This window comes from Haliotis rubra, unplaced genomic scaffold (assembly GCF_003918875.1).
Source record: "Haliotis rubra isolate DU_JTF1 unplaced genomic scaffold, ASM391887v1 Scf1941, whole genome shotgun sequence".
NCBI classification, from domain to species: domain Eukaryota; kingdom Metazoa; phylum Mollusca; class Gastropoda; order Lepetellida; family Haliotidae; genus Haliotis; species Haliotis rubra.
Window position 1 is genome coordinate 42,148 of NW_025765938.1, and position 19,383 is coordinate 61,530.

At 39.9% G+C, this 19,383-nt stretch overlaps 1 protein-coding gene across 1 annotated transcript; it reads left to right on the forward strand.

Annotated features, from left to right (window-relative positions):
• Nucleotides 1-2,182: 2,182 nt before the first annotated feature.
• LOC124274788 (protein draper-like) lies at nucleotides 2,183-19,327 on the forward strand. The gene is made up of 12 exons (XM_046710166.1): nucleotides 2,183-2,256; nucleotides 2,727-2,834; nucleotides 4,752-5,003; nucleotides 5,744-5,920; nucleotides 6,183-6,320; nucleotides 7,429-7,563; nucleotides 15,574-15,708; nucleotides 16,615-16,752; nucleotides 17,217-17,354; nucleotides 17,568-17,702; nucleotides 18,075-18,189; nucleotides 18,819-19,327. The coding sequence occupies exons 1-12, from the start codon at nucleotides 2,202-2,204 to the stop codon at nucleotides 18,976-18,978; spliced, it is 1,686 nt and encodes a 561-aa protein (XP_046566122.1). The 5' UTR covers nucleotides 2,183-2,201; the 3' UTR covers nucleotides 18,979-19,327.
• Nucleotides 19,328-19,383: the final 56 nt, after the last annotated feature.

The following is a 19,383-nucleotide window of genomic DNA, read 5'->3' on the forward strand; positions in this document are numbered from 1 at the left end:
TTTGATATTCATATCTGTGTTGTCAAACGTTTTGGCATCGGTTTAGAGTTTACTCAACTAAGACAACAATAGATTTGTATACTTGAACTCTTCTGCGCGTTCCACATATACAATCAGCTGAATGTCAAGTCAGCAGAGATTTATCATAGAATGAGGTGAGATCGAAAACGAGGTCGGGTCAATTGGCTGGGTGAACATGTTCATCCCACAGGGTTTAATCGGAAGTGTAAACCAATTTGATTTTTGACGTACCAGTTAGTATTTGTTTGTGAGATTATCACCCAAGTCGTCCCATTTCAGACTGGGAGCATAAGCATGTCCCAAATGATTATGTACGTAAGCATTACATTTATGTAAGTAAGAATGACTTACAAAATGCTGTGGAATTACAGGGTGCTGCAATACTGGTTTTATTATGTCAATATGCTGCTTTTGACACTATCGATCTTCTATTACTGGAATCAAGGATTGGAATCAGCTGCACAGCTTTGGACTAGTTTGAATCCTTTCTCTCTGACCGCTACCAGTCAGTAACACTCTGACCGCTACCAGTTAGTAACAATACGATTCACCAAGGCTATGTCCTGGGACCTGTCTTGTTTACTGTATATACACTGCCTGTAGGGGACATTGCTAGACGGCATAACCTATCGTTTCACCTTTATGCAGACGACACACAGTTGTACGTAGGCTTCAAGCCTCTGAAAACATCATCTGGCACTGCTAAGTCTACATTTGCATTAATGAGTAAAGCTATCGACGACATAAGATGTTGGATGTCTACCAACTATCGGAAGTTGAACAATGACAAAACAGAACTTTTGATCCTAAGGCCAAGGTCTCTGTCAGGGAAAACGGATTTTGCAACCTTAAAGATAGGAGACAGCACTATATCACCAAGTGTTCAAGCTCGAAACCTCGGAGTTATCTTTGACTCTTCCCTGAGTATGGATCGGCATGCAGACACTGTCTGTAAATCCGCCTCTTTCCATCTGAGAAACATCAGCCAAATCAAGCACTTCATTGACAGATCACCTATCCAGTCATTAGTCCAAGCACTGGTTATCTCACGATTGGACTATTGCAACTCGCTGATGTTTAGCATATCGCAGCAAACTATCAACAAACTTACCAGAGTACAAAATGCAGCAGCAAGACTCATCACTGGTGCAGGCAAATATGAACACATCACGCCAACATTGGCTACCAATCAGACAAAGAATTGTCTTCAAGGTGTTGGTGTTCGTGCACAAGGACCTTCACAACCAAGCTCCATAATACCCAGTCTAAATAAACTTAGTCTCAGTACTATTCGTTACACTCCTCTACTGAGTCTAACAGACCCTAGTAGGAGGTCGCGTCAGGTAACCTTTGAGATTGACCAATCAGATCACAGCTTACCAAATCGCCAAATCGCACATACATTTTGAACTTTTACCTCGAAAAGGCTTGTACCCGAACGATCGCTTCCGGGTGATGCACATGGATCACGCTACAACACTGTCAACAGTGAGTAAACAGTCGCTGAAAATGGCGTTATTGTCAATATTCAAGGATGTCAGTTTGTGGAAATATTAGCTAATGGTAACCATGTCATCAGACTGCAGGTCAAATATCTGTGTTTTATGCGGATTTTCGTTTGTTGAGAGATCAGTGTCAGTGACCGGGTAATTTTGTAAGTCCCGCCGAACCCTACACAGTAGCCGTTGCCTGATTGGTTAAATCCGTTCGGCCATCTCGCGTTTGATTGGACGGTCATAGGTGGCTCAAAAGTTATCTGACGCGACCTCCTACTAGGGTTTGTTAGACTCGGTGTAAGAGTGTAACGAATACTACTGAGACTAAGTTTACTTAGACTGCAGAATTGTATCAGCCATCACGAACTCTGAGATCAGCCTCTGAAAAACACGCAGTAGTGCCCTCTACCCGCAGAGCGAATTATGGCGATAGAGCTTTCGCGAAAGCAGGTCCTCTGTTATGGAACAAACTACCTGAAAATTTAAAAAAACTTGTCAGACATCATTCCATTCAAAAAAGAACTAAAAACAGTTCTTTTCAACAGAGCTTTCGACCAAGCGACTTAGAGCAAACGTTGGATTCAGGCGCTATACACATTTTCGCATTATTATTATTATTTCACTGTAGGAAATATGACTGTTTTGTTCCAGGTTCCATCCCTGAGGGAGCAAACACAAGACACAATGGGGGTGTTTTTGACGACTATGTTGTTTTTCTCCATCACTGGGACTCCCACCGGTAGGACGTTTAACAGGGGTTATCGGTATGCTATGACCATGGAGGTAGCTAAAGTCCCCATGGCCCCAAGTATGGTTGTCTTTCTTCAGTTGCTGGCGATCTATAGCCAGTTTTTTAATAGTATTGTTCGGAGAGAAATACAAGTTTTTATAATCTAAATACATTCAAATGTATTTAGAACTTGTTTTCGGCACGATATGGCTGAAATACTCGCTCACTATTGGTATGCTATCATTAGTATGAACTATGCATCTGGTACTATTTTCCAAGTTGTGCTTGACATGTCCTGGATATAACAGTTCTGTCTGACATCGCGTATCATGTATCATTAGCTAGGACTAAATATTATGTAGAATTAGCCAAGAGGTTGGTCACGGAAAGATGAAAATGTTTTCTTTTCATATATAAATGTACACATCCCTAAAGTATCAAAACATGGCGTAATTTTCTTATTTTCATCATACCTTCAGATGCCGCGTGTCACTGTAACACTGCAGCTGCCTGTGCTGTGTTCCCCTCTTCTCCCTGTAGCCAGGTCGGATGTCAGGACGGATGGTTCGGTTCCTACTGCCAGAGACGTGAGTAGAGGACATTTGCATTTGATTACATAAAAGATGTATCTGAGTCCATTTGTAGTGTACTTAGACATACAGACATATCAAATAATGACAAATAATCCTGGCCATAGTGTGTCGCATATTACCCTCAGACAGACCCAGTTAGATAGACTGGTTAAGTATCACAGCTAATAAATAACAAATACAAACAAAATTAAAACAAGTATTCTTTAAGAATATTTTTTAGCACAGTCTATAACTAGGCTATAGCCCACAAACAACCAAGGCTGGATCACCTTTCTGGAGATCATCTTTGTATGAGTTTCCATTACATGTTGGTTCAACGTTTCCCAAGAAAGCGTACGATATACATGTACAGTACCTGGCCATGAGTATTCGTGATTTTGACGTTCACGATTTCATGCGCACGGGAATCGCTTAAAGGTATTACCTAAATATTTTGTCAGTTGACCTTCATATGCAGCACTTCCCGTACACGGTCAGGTAAAGTCCGATATAAGTTTCTAACATGATCCAGTAAGTGATTTTCCCACACCCGCAGAATTTCGCGTAAAGTTCGCCAGGTTTGTTGATGCGATGTGCGGCGGGCTGCAACCGCCTCTTAATTTTAATCAGATATTTTCAATTATAATGAGATCTGAGACTGTGGGGGCCATTCTTTGTCAATAATACCATTTTCTTCTTTGTAGTTGTTCACAATTCTGGCCCGATGTACGGGAGCATTATCGTCCATGAATACACATGGCTCGTGTGTATAATGACGGGCTATAACTGGCCAAAGATTGTTTTCAAGATGTCTATATACTTTGTAGCATTGATGTTACCATTTTCTGGGGTAAGAGTTCCAATCCTTGAAGGTGACACCCCCCCTTATCATCAAAGACACTTTACGTTGCGAGGGCTGACACACTAAATGCGGCCGGTTTACTTCACTGCCCTTTCTCCACACATACACACGCTTGTCACCTCAAATAAAAACCTGACTTTCGTCAAAAAAATGTATTTACTCCAGTTATTATCAACTGTAAAATTCCTGCGTTCCCGACACCACAATCTGCGTTTTTTCAAGTTAGCTTCCCGAATTGACACTGATTTTTTGGCAATCCGTCGTTCATATCCTTCGATATAACTGAATGTTCGAGTCTTATTTTCGTTAAATTTGTTTGTAATATTTCCCAATGTTGCCCGACGATTGTTTTTGACACACCTGATCAACGACGTTCGATCACGGTGAGTAAATAGTCTTCTTCGTCCGCTTCGCTGCTTGTTTTCCACTGAGCCAGTCACTTGATATTTTGTTACCACACTTTTTATAGTTGATCAAGATCTATCCAACAGCTGAGCAATTTCTGTAATTTTTCTGTCTTCTTTGTATAATTTTAAAATCAATTCTGTAATGTCAGTTGTTAATTCATGTGATTTACGACCCATTGGCGCAGACGATTGCCATAGTGGAAGTAAACAAGCGGACGATAACTTGTAGGCATGTCACGTGACAGGCACTTGACAGGGAATCTATTTTTAGAAAATCAGCGTTTCTGAACACTGAAAGTGTCTCACGGTGCGATTCTAAACGGCGCATTCGTTATAGCAAAAACAACGTCATTTCCAAAATCACGAATACTTATGGCCAGGTACTGTATTCCACTTCGGGGTTCGTGTGAGAGGGACTCTTCTCTATGTACGCTCAATATGATACTCAGTTGTTGCGAAGAAAAATATAATTTCATATCACATTTGCTCGTGTCTGTATTACGAAATGCGGATTTCTAAAGCCCAGCTATGTGTAAGTCAGATATACATTGTGAAACAATATACACGGCCATGCATTAACTGTTACCGTACAATGAAGCAAAGGCCGTTACTCCCACCATTGTCTTATGCTGATGATGTTGTACATGCTTTCACTTTCTTCAGGAAATATTGCTATAGGACAACGTGCCACACAGAGCAGTACATTCACTGAAAACAGTGACAGGACAGGGTATACAGATTACAGGTTCGAGGCCAGGTACGGCGTAGATGGCAGAGCTACCACCAACTTCTATAGCAAACCATTCACATGTACACATACGGCCACAGGAGATAAACAACCAACATGGACTGTACATCTGAGCAGCTCTCACACAGACAAGATACAACACATTAAGCTGTATCTACGTGATGGCTGTGAGTATGGGTTGAAAATGTATTGGGCTCAACTATCTATTATTCTCTTGGGGTACGTAAGTCCCGAACACTTTCACAGTAACATTCACGTACCAAGTTTTTAAACGTAGTATTTTTGTTCTTTTAAATTTCGGCTAAATTATCCTACAATCGCCAGCGGCTGAAGGGATGGTGTAAATCCAGCTAGGCTCCATGCGAGGTAACAAAAGTAGTGAATGTCCCCATAGTACCTAGTATGGTGATCTACCTTCAGTTGTTGGCGATCTACAACCCGTGTTTTATATTGTATTGTCTTCTTTTATTGGAATGTTTTAGCTTTGGTGGCTAGTTTTATATTATATCTGTGATTATCTAGTATTTTTACTGTCCATCGTCGACAGGTTTTAATCTTCAAAATATTTTCACTTTTCATTGTATGAATTGTTTTCGTCACGATATGGCTGAGGTATTGCCGATGTGAGTTAAATATTAACTCACTCACTCACCTATTATTATCTCTGACTAAATAACCATTAAAACATCATGTATTGTTGATGTACTCCTTGTAATGCTTAATAACAGGTGCGTGCGGATGCATTGTTGTCATGGCTACTCGGGGTCCTCAGTCAACACTTGTTTGTCCTTTTGGACTTGTGTTTGTGCATACTAATACTTGCTCTACCTTTTCACATGTTGATCTACTACCTTATGAAATGTGATATCTGACATCAAGCAATGCATATTTTCACTTTGAAATGCAGTCCTCGACAGAAACAAGGGCATGAAGATAAATGTCGGTGGACAGCTTTGCTTCCAGTGGTCAACGGACAGATACCCGCCTGCTTCAGCTGATGTCAAATGTCAACAAGCACTGACAGGAAACACGCTAATCATACAGACAAGCGAGTATCTCGCATTGTGCGAGGTGCAGATATTTGGTAGGTTAACATACGTCTGTGAACATGTAAACATGTGAGCACAACAGAAACTCACTTATTTAACAAGACGACTGCACAGTGTAAAGTGCAAGTCTCAAGATAACAACGCTCGAAATGGAACAGAAGATGTAATACATATAATGCCTTTAATAGGAAATTATCTTCCTGTTTTCGTCTAATCACGGTGTTACTTTTTCACTTTTGAAGGGATTTTGTGCCCAATTATGATCATCTATTGTTAACAATTGTTTTCACGTTTCAGTTTGCAGTGACGGTTGGTTTGGTGAGGACTGTGACAAACAGTGTCACTGTTTTGTAAACACAGAAATATGTGACAAGATCACTGGACAGTGTCTGAGTGGATGTGCTCCAGGATACATGGGGACGGACTGCCAAACAGGTACAGGTTCTGAGCCTCACATATATTCCGTAATATTGACATTTTCTTGTGAACCCTACATGATGTTATGGCGGTAGATCAAACATGAGTCAGCTGAGCAAATATTTTGGCTGTGACAAACTAGTAAATAAGTCATGGGGCTGAGACCCTCGTAAAAAGACACCCGTGAAGATCAGGGTTAGGATTGATCTTCAGTAGCCCATGCTTGCCGTAAGAGGCGACTAACGGGTCGGTTGGTCAGACTCGCTGACTTGGTTGACACATATCATTGTGTCCCACTTGCGAAGATCGATGTTTATGCTGTTGATCACTGGATTGTCTTATACAGACTCGATTAGTTACAGACCGCAACCATATACCTGGCATATTGCAGAGTGCGGCGTAACACTAAATTCACTCACTAGAAAAAGGACGGGAATCAGGAACGGGCTTTAGATACATTGTTGTATTTACTGCTATGATCTTTAACATTCATGTTCCCCTTTAACAGTATAAAGTGCAACGTGTAAACTGTGTTAAAATATGTCAGTCAATGTATACTTCCTTTCAAAAGTTTAGACTCATTTAAAACTGTCACTATTTGTTATGTATATATAACACATATATATAAACGCCAGTTTTCACTGATTTTCATCATTTATTGAACTCATGGCAATAATATTTTCAACGTTACGAATTTGTTTTACAATACATCAATCAGTTCATGTGTTAACAGTACCTTTAAACAGTATGGACTATTTTGCAACATTTAGTGTAGAACTGTAGCCTGAAGTAAGTGGCTATATTTACACCAGTGAATCTTAACTTATAAAATGAAGTATATATTATGCAGGTGGAATGTAAATCATTACATCTCCTGGCCAGCATCGTAAACTTTAAGCCATCCTCAGTACTTTTTGTCAGCTTCGATCAAAGTTTACATGCATACACATTTGGCACATGCAAGGCGTTTGTGAATATCATGTGCCTTCTTTGTAAATCCCGATGATGTCTCAGGAACCTATTTATGTCATATTATCATAAAAAGCAATGATATATAAGGTTTATGCAATCCGTATGTCAAATGTCTGATTTAATTGAACAACTGATTCGTTTGCTTCATCTGCAGAGTGTCCAGATGGTTACTACGGAAATTGCACTACCGAGTGTGGAAACTGCCTCAACGCCGCTGATTGTAACAAGACTACAGGCATCTGTCTCGGAGATTGTGAACCAGGGTGGCTAACTGACACCTGTCTTCAACGTGAGTACATTTCCTTAACTAATTTTCACATATTATTGGCTGAATCTGTACTTAGTTAATTATCCTGTGATGGTTTGAACTTCGAATTCGTCCTGAATGTGATTCTTGCATTTTTCCTTACCCCCGACTCCCCAAAAAAACCCCCAAAACCCACAAAAACCAAAAACAACAACAAAAACCAACCCCCCAAAAAAACCCCAAAACAACCCAAAACAAAACAAAACAAAACAACAACAACAAAAAACATAAAACAGAAAAACAAAAACGACACAACCATTCAATGTACGGTGACAGTGTTCATTCTAATCATTAGTTTTCTTTACCATTGACGTTCTATAATATAGATCAATGTCAATAAATGGTGATTTCAGATGTTCACAAAACAATCAGTGTATCCTCCCCTACCGGTCGCAGATATCACGAACGCATGCAAAGATCAAATGTTCAAAGACAAGCAAACACGGGAACACACAGGATGAATCAGATATTGAGTCTTGTTGGGTTATTGAGATATCGTTCTCGCGCTTATCATCATATACCGCTTTACTGATATGTTCTGCTCTAACCTTTATTGAACTACTTTCGAGATAGCGTGGTATGACTCTGACTGACTGAAATCGTGAACCTCAAAAGCTGTAAACACTGACACCAAAGGCTGCAGATTTTTGGAATATCGAAACACAGTTTACCATTGTCCGTCAGTACTGGGGATGTTTTTCATTATGTTTAACACTTCATCCAAAAAATTGTTCTGTGTGTTTTCGTCGACCTGTTTAATATAACTTCAGCTTTGTCAGGCGATATGGTTTTTAACTTACGGTTGTTATACCCATAGAGAAGTTAATTGCTGCCAACCACTGAATATACTCCTTGCGTCTTATCATGATATGCAAAGAAATATGACCAGTATGTCAAGATGTATGGTATTGTATGAACTGTGGACTCTCAATTTGCACACTGGCTTTGTAGTTTTATGTGTAACAGTAATGTGCATTTATAGAGGATGTACAGAAGGATGGATGAACGATGCAATTTCTTGAACATGATATCATGTCACCTTTTCGACTGTTCGATGTCTGGGCTTTACTGTCGGGGTCCTGCACGCTGTGGTATGGGGCATTGTCCATTACGATAAAAGACTTCTCTGGTAGAGCTGGTACCAACTTGTTTTTAACCCATTCGAGGAAAACTTACTATTCATCTCGGAATGGTAGTCTCTGTTATCTGTGGACTTTGCCCTGAATACCAAGTCGCAGCCTGGGAGAAAGCCTTTGCTGGAGCAACCAGCATGGAGAATGATCAGTCTCTCTCCTTTCCCTAGAGGCAGCCTTCTACGCGACCCCTTATCACCCCCATCGAGTACCCAGTGACTGCTGGCAGTGTACGAGGCATTGACCCAGGTCTCGTCCAAGTACACTGGCTCGAACCCTTCCTCGGGCTTCTTCTTTATAACCCTGAGAAAATTATTTCACGAAATCAGGGCGTTCACAGAGTACTGACCTATTCTCCCCCGAAATTTTCATATAACGATACCCGAAAAAGTGTGTACTTTAATACTCTGAGGTTGTGTTCTTGCTTCAAATGCTTTTTGGAAATTTTCAGCGACATGTATTTGTTTTCAGAATAGAGCTTGTTGATAGACTTCCTTACAAGGTTATTTTGAAAGTTGTCCAAATGTTTTAATTTGCGTGATTTTGACACGACCCCTACCTGCTTCGCATCACCCTCACAATGTTTGTGTTCCAGAACATTTGTCAGTTCCCTTGCTAATACTCCTAAAGCTTTTGCTGCCCGCTTACGGAATTTATTAATGGCATAAAATGGTTTGCCCCTTTCGGCTTCAGCATGGAAAAAATCGTGCACTTTAATCATCAACTGTTTCACGTCAGCATTCAACTTCATTTTTCATCAGGCATGTGTATCCCGTGCACAACGAGATAGTGGCTGTTCCGTTTCTGCGGTTTCACCCCGCCGCGACCGATAACAACTTTTGCGTTTTCAATGATGATAGTTTCTTAAACAACTGTTTTGGTGGAGTCCGGAAAATTTTCAAACATAAGAAAGCTGTTGGGCATTAGTAAATGATAAACATATGTACTATTTATATTTATGTGGCAATTTTGTACAATGATCAAATTTGCAATTCATCGGTCCGTTTCTGACTCAAACGGACTGTAGTTTCAAATTGCATTTACAGGCTCCACCATAAACGATGGAGCCATAATCAAGTTTCGATCTGACCAGTGATCTATATAAGTGAAGGAGGGTAGTTTGGTCCCCTCCCCACTTAGAATTCGAAACGACTTTCAGCAAGTCGAGTGCCTTCAAACATTTGGCTTTTAGATATTTAATATGCGGCAGAAAAGTTAAATGGGAGTCAAAGATGAGACCTAGGAACTTAGCTTCTTTCACAACTTTGATGGGTGTGCCATTTAAAGATAAATCAGGGTCTTTGTGAGGTTTGTATTTTCTGCAGAAATGTATACAATTGATTTTAGATTCAAAAAATTTAAACCCGTTTTCCAGACACCATCTATGAATTTTGTTGTCACTGTCTCTCAATAGTCCGCATATTTTTACCACGGCAAGAAATATAAAAAATCATCCACGAAAAGGGATCCAATTAATTGAACCACTTAAAACCTTTGAAAGACTATTTATTTTAATACTAAATAGCGTAACAGACAAAATACTGCCTTGTGGGACACCCTGGTCCTGATTATAATGGTCAGACAGGGTTGAACCCATTCGGACTTGATATTGCCTGTGTAAACTGTGATATAAACAGTGGTAAACGACCCCCTTAAACCAAAATCGTGTAAATCCTTTATAATGCCGTGCTTCCAGGTGGTACCGTACGCTTTCCCGAGATCAAAGAATATCGATACTGCATCTTGTATATATACTATAGCATTTTTAATAAAGGATTCTAATCGTACCAAATGATCAATGGTACTTGATTTTTCCTGTAACCACATTGAATGTTTGTGATAAGGGTATTGGTTTCAAGATACCAAATTAATCTATCATTTACCATTCGTTCCATGGTCTTGCAGACACAGCTGGTTTGAGATATGGATATGTAATTGGATGGATCAGTATGATCCCGGACAGGTTTTGGTATTGGGACTATAATGGCATTACTCCATGACGGAGGGAAATTTCCAGGTCAAATATTTCATGATTCAGGCAAATGTTTCAATAACTGATAATGGATATTATCATCACCTGCTGCAGTATCATGAGCTTGCTCAAGAGCTGTGTGAAGCTCATGTAATGAAAACACTTCATTGTAGTCTTCACTGTTATGTGAATCAAAATTAATTTTTGTCTTTTAGCGTTGTTTCTGACATCTCTGAAACTCAGGGACATAATTTGCCGATGAAGAATGTTTGGCATGAGTTTCGCCAATTTTATTTGCAATGTTAGATTTATCAGTTATTAAATTGTCACCATCTTTTAAATGGTGGACAGCAGATTTTGAACCTTTGCCTTTTATTCGCTGAACCATGTTCCACACCTTAGTCATGGGTGTGCGCGAATTAATTTTGGAGACATAATTTCTCCAAGATTGACGCTTATTTTGATTATATGCACGTCGTGCCTTGGCATTTGTAATTTTAACATTATTTAAGTTATGAACTGTAGGATGTTGGCGGAAATATTTTCCCGCCTTCTTCCTATGTTTCCTGGCTTGTTTGCATTCATTGTTAAACCATGGTTTACGAATATGAGGAGTTGCAGAGGACTTAGGATTTGTTTTTTCAGCAATTTCAGTCAGTTGAGCGGAAAACAACTGTATGGGATCTGATACATTTTCAAATTGTCAGGTACTAATGTTTTCACACATATTGTTTCAAACAAGGACCAGTTGGCCTTGGAAAAAATCCAACGTAATAAAGGGGAGTCATCATCCGCTTTTTATAACGTTTAGGATAGTAGGGAAGTGATCGCTTCGACAAAGGTTGTCATGAACAGACCATTCAAATTCGCCGTAAACATTCGCATCTGCGAGGGACAGATCAAGTGAAGAATAGGTTCCTGTCGCAGGGTGTAAATAAGTGCTTGAATCATCATTAAACACACATAAATTATTATCAGAAATAAAATCTTCAGTGACCTTGCCTTAATTGTTTGTACTTGTACTTCCCCATAGAGGGTTGTGCCCGTTTAAATCGCCCATGATGATACAGGGCTTTGGTAGGTGATCATACAGATTCTGAAGATCAGATTGTCGTAGAGCAGATGAAGGTGGAATGTACAAAGAGCACAAAGTAGGTGTAATGTGCAAAGTAAGGCGAATAGCAACGGCATGACGATTAGTATTTAGATGGACCCCACTATGGGTGATGTTCTGTCTTACTAATATAGAAGAACCTCCAGTCGCTTTATCTCCTGGAGGAGAAAATGAATGATAACACATGTACTGCCTTAAATCAAATGTATCAGCATGTTTAAGCTAGGTCTCTTGTAGACAGACTGCCGATGGTTTAAATTCCTCAACTAACAATTGTATCTCGTTGAAATTCTTTCTTAGTCCTCTGGAATTCCATTGGACTATATTAGATGAATGACTCATGGTGGTCCAATGGGTCATCTCTCACGTGATCGTGATGAAGAAGAACTCCCCACAGAACTCTGTGATAATGCAGCAACTTCCATGTCAAAAGCACTATAGGTGTTCTGGACAGGCACCCATGATGGAACGGGATTCCTGGGCGATTGTTTTCTATTTAACTTTTTTCTGCCACTTTTTGTGATTTTTCCACTGGATGGTTGTTCCAAGACTGGTTGAGTCTGACTTTCAGCCTGAGAAGTAGAAGGTGATGTCGATGTTTGACTATCAACCATGATGACAGGTGATGTCACAGCATGTTGTTCGGAATTGATCCAAGTCAATTCCGTCTGACATGAAACAGACGAAGTTGGAGCTGTCTTAGAAACAACAGTAGCATAAGTGAATGTGGATTGAGATGTGGATTGAGAGGCTGACTGAGAAGTCAGTAGCTTCCTGGCTTCTCCAAAAGTAATGTTGTTCTCACATTTTAGTTTTAAGATATTTTATTCAATTTGCCAAACACGGCAGGATTTAGATGAGGCCATATGTTGGCCACCACAGTTTATACAGTTCAGTGCTTGTTGACAGTCAGTATGCTCATGGTTATCGCCACAGCGTTGGTAAGCTACGGAGCGACTACACGTCTTAGATCCGTGGCCAAACTTTTGACATTTAAAGCATCGGAGTGGATTGGGGACATACACCTCCACTCCGATGTTGACATAACCAACTTTGATAGATTGTGGTAATGATGATCTGGCAAACGTAAACAAGTACGTATTCGTTGGTCAATTGTTGAATCTTCCTTCTTCCTTGTAAACTGTTTAACAGAAGACACTCCTTGATGTTTTAATTCATCAGTTATTACCTGCTCCGACATGCCAGACAAGGAGCGGGTCCGGTCATGTACAATGCCTCGGCATGAGTTGAGTGTCCTGCGTTCAGATACAACAACCTTAAAGGTCACAACCAAAAAATCAAACATATTTAAAACACAAGTATTACTTATTCATGACATATAATATACATTGCTGGTTATGAAAAAACATATAAACAAAATAATAAGCGTACAATCGCAAATCAAAAGTGCAATATTGTGTACTTGGGTTTACTTCCCAAGAAACGAGGCAGCCGGGATACCGAACCCAGTCAGAGCGGGTGGGTGTGCACTCAAGTGTAACGGCTGGTTCATTTGCAGACGCCCTCACGGCTCATTGTGTGTATATATAGAGATGTTGGGTTTTGTAAATACATGCTCATTTTTTGTGTGTAACATTTTGAAATCAACAGACATCATAACATGTCATGTGTTCAAGTATCACACCTGCCTGTCTGTGTAATTACATAATGTGACAGAGACCGAACTCGGGTCATAAATCAATGCATTTTGTTTATGGTGTATAGCCTAATTGGTGTTAAGTTCAAATTGCATGTGGTCAGTGAAAGCAGCTGTGTATTGAATATTGTCATTAGCAGACAGACAGGCAGACACACAGGTGTCAATAAAACAAGACATTGAGTTTTGTCTGTGACAACGACATATCTATACCACAGTTAGAAATTCTGTCAACGCTAAATAATGCCATTGCTTTTAAGTATCGAACTGAGAAAGTGACTCGGTAAGAAGAACGTTTAGTGAAATAGACAAATGAAATTATATAAACGGTTAATGTACTGTCATAACATATAAAAAGCTCGCGCCTGTGAGATATCAACAAAACATTAGAAAAACAGCTCACACCAAAGCCTTCACCGAGTATTCACCGGACAACCCGCTTCCGAACTGAGCAAACCTATTTCACTGCGCACGTGCTATGAGCGCAGCCCAGCTGTTAAAACCACTTGAATTCCCCCCAAACGCTGGGGGGAAATTAGTGAATCGTTTGAACTCCAATTTCGTTTTTTTTTCATCCCGTTATTTTTCAACTTTATAAGTTGAATTTGCATTTTTGACGATTTGTTTCGGTAAGTCCATACCGAAAGGTATCAGAATCTGCGAAGTTGTGTTTTACGTTGCATGTGACCTTTAACATTGGCAAGATGGATAACAGATTCAGGGATTGTTGTTTCCTCACACATACTACAAGTAGGGATCCAGAACGAAGCCGGGTGACATTCTTCACCTCCCCACACTGTCCATGAATAGCTTTAGAAATGGCAAAGGGGTTCAGTTTAACTGGTAACTGGTCTTCAGCTTCGATCACGATGAATCGAGTCCAGGAATCAAAATCTGTAATACTCTCGTCAGAGGAACTTGAATCTAGATGTTTGCGTTTCGAACCATTGATATTATGAGCCATGGTGACATATATTTATTCAGCAATCCTGCTCCCTACCCACCATGGAGCGTAAACAAGGATGGTGTCTAACTGCATCGGGTCTCCAGCATTCAAACACCAGGGATACAGGGTTGCTATACTCCAGCAAATATGACATGGATAGCTATATTTGTTTATCACGTATATTGTCAGGGTGGTTATGCCCATAACAACAACAACTTAGAAACATATAGAATTCAGCGGTCAACATCACTAGATTGTCCCATGAGCCATCGCCTTCTGTCATAGGACTCTAGGCAAATATATGCAAGTACCATATAATTTTAAATGACAACATTCAATATAAACATTATATAAATGTACAGAAATTTAAAATTGAATGTTTCCATGCGCAGGGCATGGCTTGACCAGCCGATTGATAGAACCGGGCCAGTTCTACCACCCGTCTAGGTGAAGTAAGGGGCGAAGTGGTGTGTTGGGCAAAAGGAACACGGTTCCAAGCTCCCAGTGCCCTCAACCACCAGACTCCCGCCCCCCACCGACATAGGAGCGCAACCCACGGAAAACGGGTTGGTGGACCAAATATACCCCCGGGTCCACAACGGGTGGAAGAGCGCTTAGCGTTACCCAGCACCCACCACGGGTGCCGGATTGCATTGAAAAGTGAATTGAATAGAAAGTATATTGCCTCCCTCCTGTAACTGATATGTACGGCGTTTCCCATATGTATCTTGATCAGTAGGACGCCTTCATCTTGGACTGTATTAATCATTACCATTACCTTTCGGAATGAAGCTTCTATTTGAAAATGCGCATGTCTGCTTCATACTATTTAGAGTGAGTGAGTGAGTTTAGTTTTACGCCGCACTCAGCAATATTCCAGCTATATGGCGGCGGTCTGTAAATAATCGAGTCTGGACCAGACAATCCAGTGATCAACAGCATGAGCATCGATCTGCGCAATTGGGAACCGATGACATGTGTCAACCAAGTCAGTGAAACTGACCACCCGATCCAGCTAGTCGCCTCTTACGACAAGATAGTCGCCTTTTTATGGCAAGCACATGGGTTGCTGAAGACCTATTCTACCCCGGATCTTCACGGGTCCATACTATTTAAAATGTTTTTTACATGTATATAGTTGACACACTTATTGTTTTATATCATATACAGCGTGTGAGGAAGGTTACTATGGAGACTGCACCTCCAAGTGTGGAAACTGCTATAACGCTGCATGTTGTAACAAGGACACAGGCATCTGTCCTGGAGGTTGTGCTGCAGGGTGGTTAACTGGCACCTGTCTTCAACGTGAGTACATTTTCTGTAGTCAGGGTTCAGTTGCTTGGCTCTGTGCATAGTCTCAGATTATATATTTTATCTTAATTGGCTAATACACATTACTGATCATACGTACCGAATTACCTGCAAAAGAAAATAAAGGAATGTCATAAACCAAAGTCTTTCCATAACCATCCATCATTTTATGATTTATAATTCGAATCCTCTCTCTCTCTAAGATTCTTAGATTTGTTTTGCAAAGAAAAAAAATGACCCGAACATTTCGATAATCATGAGTGACAGTATTCAAGGTGAGCATATGTGTATTAATCACTATCAGGAAAATGGTAATATCAACTGTTTGCGAAAACAATCCAACATCGCCTGGCAACATACTAAAACATGCAAAATAGATCAAAGAAATATGGGAACGTACATGTTCAACAGAAATTGTATATGATATCATTTTGGTCACATATCCTTCTCGTGTCCCTTATAAAATCATTTGTACGTTTTATTGAGACATGTGCTACTCTAACCTTGCTTGAACTACCTTAGAGAAAGCCGTCTACGACACGTTCATTGAAATCGTCAAGTATGCTTGATTTGAAGCTCAAAAGTTTAAAACTCCGATACTAAAGTTGGGATATGTTGGAACATGGACACAGTTGACTATTGAAAGTCATCCCTATTGCCATTTAGTCTAGTGGAAAGTTTTCAAAACAAAATTGAGTCAATGTTTTCTCACCTTTGGTTTAATAGAGCTTCATCTTTGTCCACTGACGTGGAGTGCAAGTTACAGTTGGTAATACTAGTATACATAAATGGTTGTTTAGTGTATGTCTGAAACTTCATGAGAGTACACAGATTAACGCTGCCAACGACAGAATATTGTCCTTGTTGTCATCATAACTAACGTGATATACTTGTGTACAGCGTGTCAGGATGGACGGTATGGTATGAACTGTGCCTCCCACTGTGGAAACTGCCTTGATGGTCATGTGTGTAACAAGTCAACAGGAATGTGCCCGAGAGGATGTGCAGAAGGTTGGATGAACGATACCTGTGTTCACCGTAAGTGTAAATGTTATACTATGTTAAATTATGCAGATGATATTTGTCCATTTAATGTGTGGTTTTCCCTGAAGTATATTTCTGCCCTTGATAATGATAGAATAATGGTACATGGTACGGTTTTGAAGAATATGAAAAAAAACCCCAAAACAATTGCACTCTAGTGCGGTAACAATACTGTTTGTTTATTAATTCTTACCATACATGTGGTCAACATCCTGTGTCGATATTTGTAATTAATATTCTTAAATCCGTTTTGTCATCCTAGAAATATAGAAGGTCATTAAGACACATATTGATCTATCGCCTCTCAACTATCATTGACATCATATTAACCAAACAAATTAAGGAGATGAGCAGATAGGTCTGTCTGAAAAGGACATAAAGTATCCTTACACAACAGTATACCCATTGCTTCAGGTAAATCTTGTGACATTTCATTTGAAGTGCACTTCTTTTCACAGCATGTCCAGGTGGTTACTACGGTACAGACTGCACGTCCAAATGTGGAAACTGTCTGGAGAATGATGTATGTAACAAGTCAACGGGAATATGTCCCAACGGATGTGCAGCAGGGTGGATAAATAACACGTGTCATAACAGTAAATGCTTAATTTGGTTCCAATTCATGGCTCATCCGTTTCCATTCTTGTTCTTTCGTTGTACCGATTAGTCATTTAAAGTCCAGGCTTTGTATGTACATTAACTACATATTCCACGGCTAACGTTCGTAAGTTACGTAGATATAAGCCGTATCCTCTGACACATACAGACACACGTAAATGAGACTTGTGATACCATACTGGTTATTTCAGTGTGTGATGACGGGAGGTACGGCAGCGGTTGTACGTCAGGATGTGGTCACTGCAAGAGCGGCACAGTTTGTGACAGAACTAACGGAATCTGCGGGAGTGGATGTGATGGAGGGTATTCAGGTGCCCGTTGCGAGCGTAAGTGTGTTCTTTGTCTTAACTTTTCAAGAGACATAGGTTTAGATGAACAGGGAATGCATCATTTCGAGTAACAACCATAATCACTGTCTGAAAACTGTTAACCCTAACTTTACGGTCGAAGGAATGCTATCGCAGGATGCCATTGTTTTGTACATCACTAACGGTCGCATATATGGCAATACTTTTCTAAAGCTGTGTAGACCTGGTATGGGTAGATTTGTAAGCGTTAGTTATATATTGAACAAATCAGAAATGTTGAATTTGTTTACACAGAATAACCCGTTTCTCGTGGATAACAAAACACGTTCAGACATTAAATATACAGTTATATCAACCAGTTGTATTGTGTTTACAAACTATATTGTACAGAGTGTCCGGCAACTTCAGGACACTCAAACCAGGTAGTGCCAGTTGCAGCAACACTTGGGACACTTCTCATCTTGGCTCTCATCGCTCTGTTGACAGCCATCATTTACATCAGAAGGTAAGGGAAAAGATGTAATATTATGGACTTACAAAGAGGATTCGTGGTACAGGGCAATATTAGGCAATTGATTTAATGCAAATGATTCTGCATTGGAGACGTCCCTCCATGTTTAGTTCTATAACTGTGTGCTGGCGATTACGCGATTACCTTACGCGGATTGCGAGGGTTCGAATCCAAACACACACACACACACACACACACATTACACGTTTTATTCAACGGAGTTGATTAGAATCATACAAACCTGCAGATCTTCTCAGATTGGTATTACTGACATTGATTTAAGTTTGGTGCAAAATGACCCCGAGAGATATATTCATATATATATTCATAATACGGTAAATTATATAAAAAAGAAAATAGAATCCCTGACTGTGCAACCTAATTTTGAGACTGGTGTTATTAAAAACATAACATATATGTTTAGAGATTTTGATTGTAGAAGAAAGGATCGACATGTACAATTAGTGGCATTTACTGTCCAACACTACTGGTCCTGAATCGCAATATATTGCAGTACAATTTATTTGCCAATACACAGCCCTTATGCAGATGTATTAGGCATCGAGAGATTAACATGTACAGAATTATCTTGTGTAGATCAAGAATATTTATGTATATTACAGACTGAAGAATCAACTTGGTGTCTTACAAAAGAAACCCGAAGATAACTACATATCCCTAGACGAAAGGACCAAGGATCCAGTTGTGGAGAACACATATGAACAAATTAACAATTCAACTCCTTATGTCAATATGGGGGAAGATCATCAGGGCCGCATTTAAAGTGATCAAAAACAGTTGTGTAAAGCGACCTGTCTAGATCGACATTGCTATAGTTTCTTGTTACACGAGTATATGAACAGACATTTCTGAATGTGGAACCACTTGAGAATCTCACGTAAGGCTACTAATTATTAAACAACTCGAGCCACATATATTTTGTTGTTAAGAACTGTGATCATATTAGTTGCACGGTTTTTTGAAAGGATGTACGGGACTGTAAGACTCTTGTTAATTCCGTATTCCCTGAGGCACACCATGTGACGAATTTATTACCTTTAAGATATTTTAATTTAGCTTATCTTTAAACAACAACATCAGCCTTCGGCAGAATGAGACGCAAAACGTTTTGCCCTGAGTTTTCTTGAACGGCCATAAAGGGGGATAACTCTAGATGGCTTAGTTTAT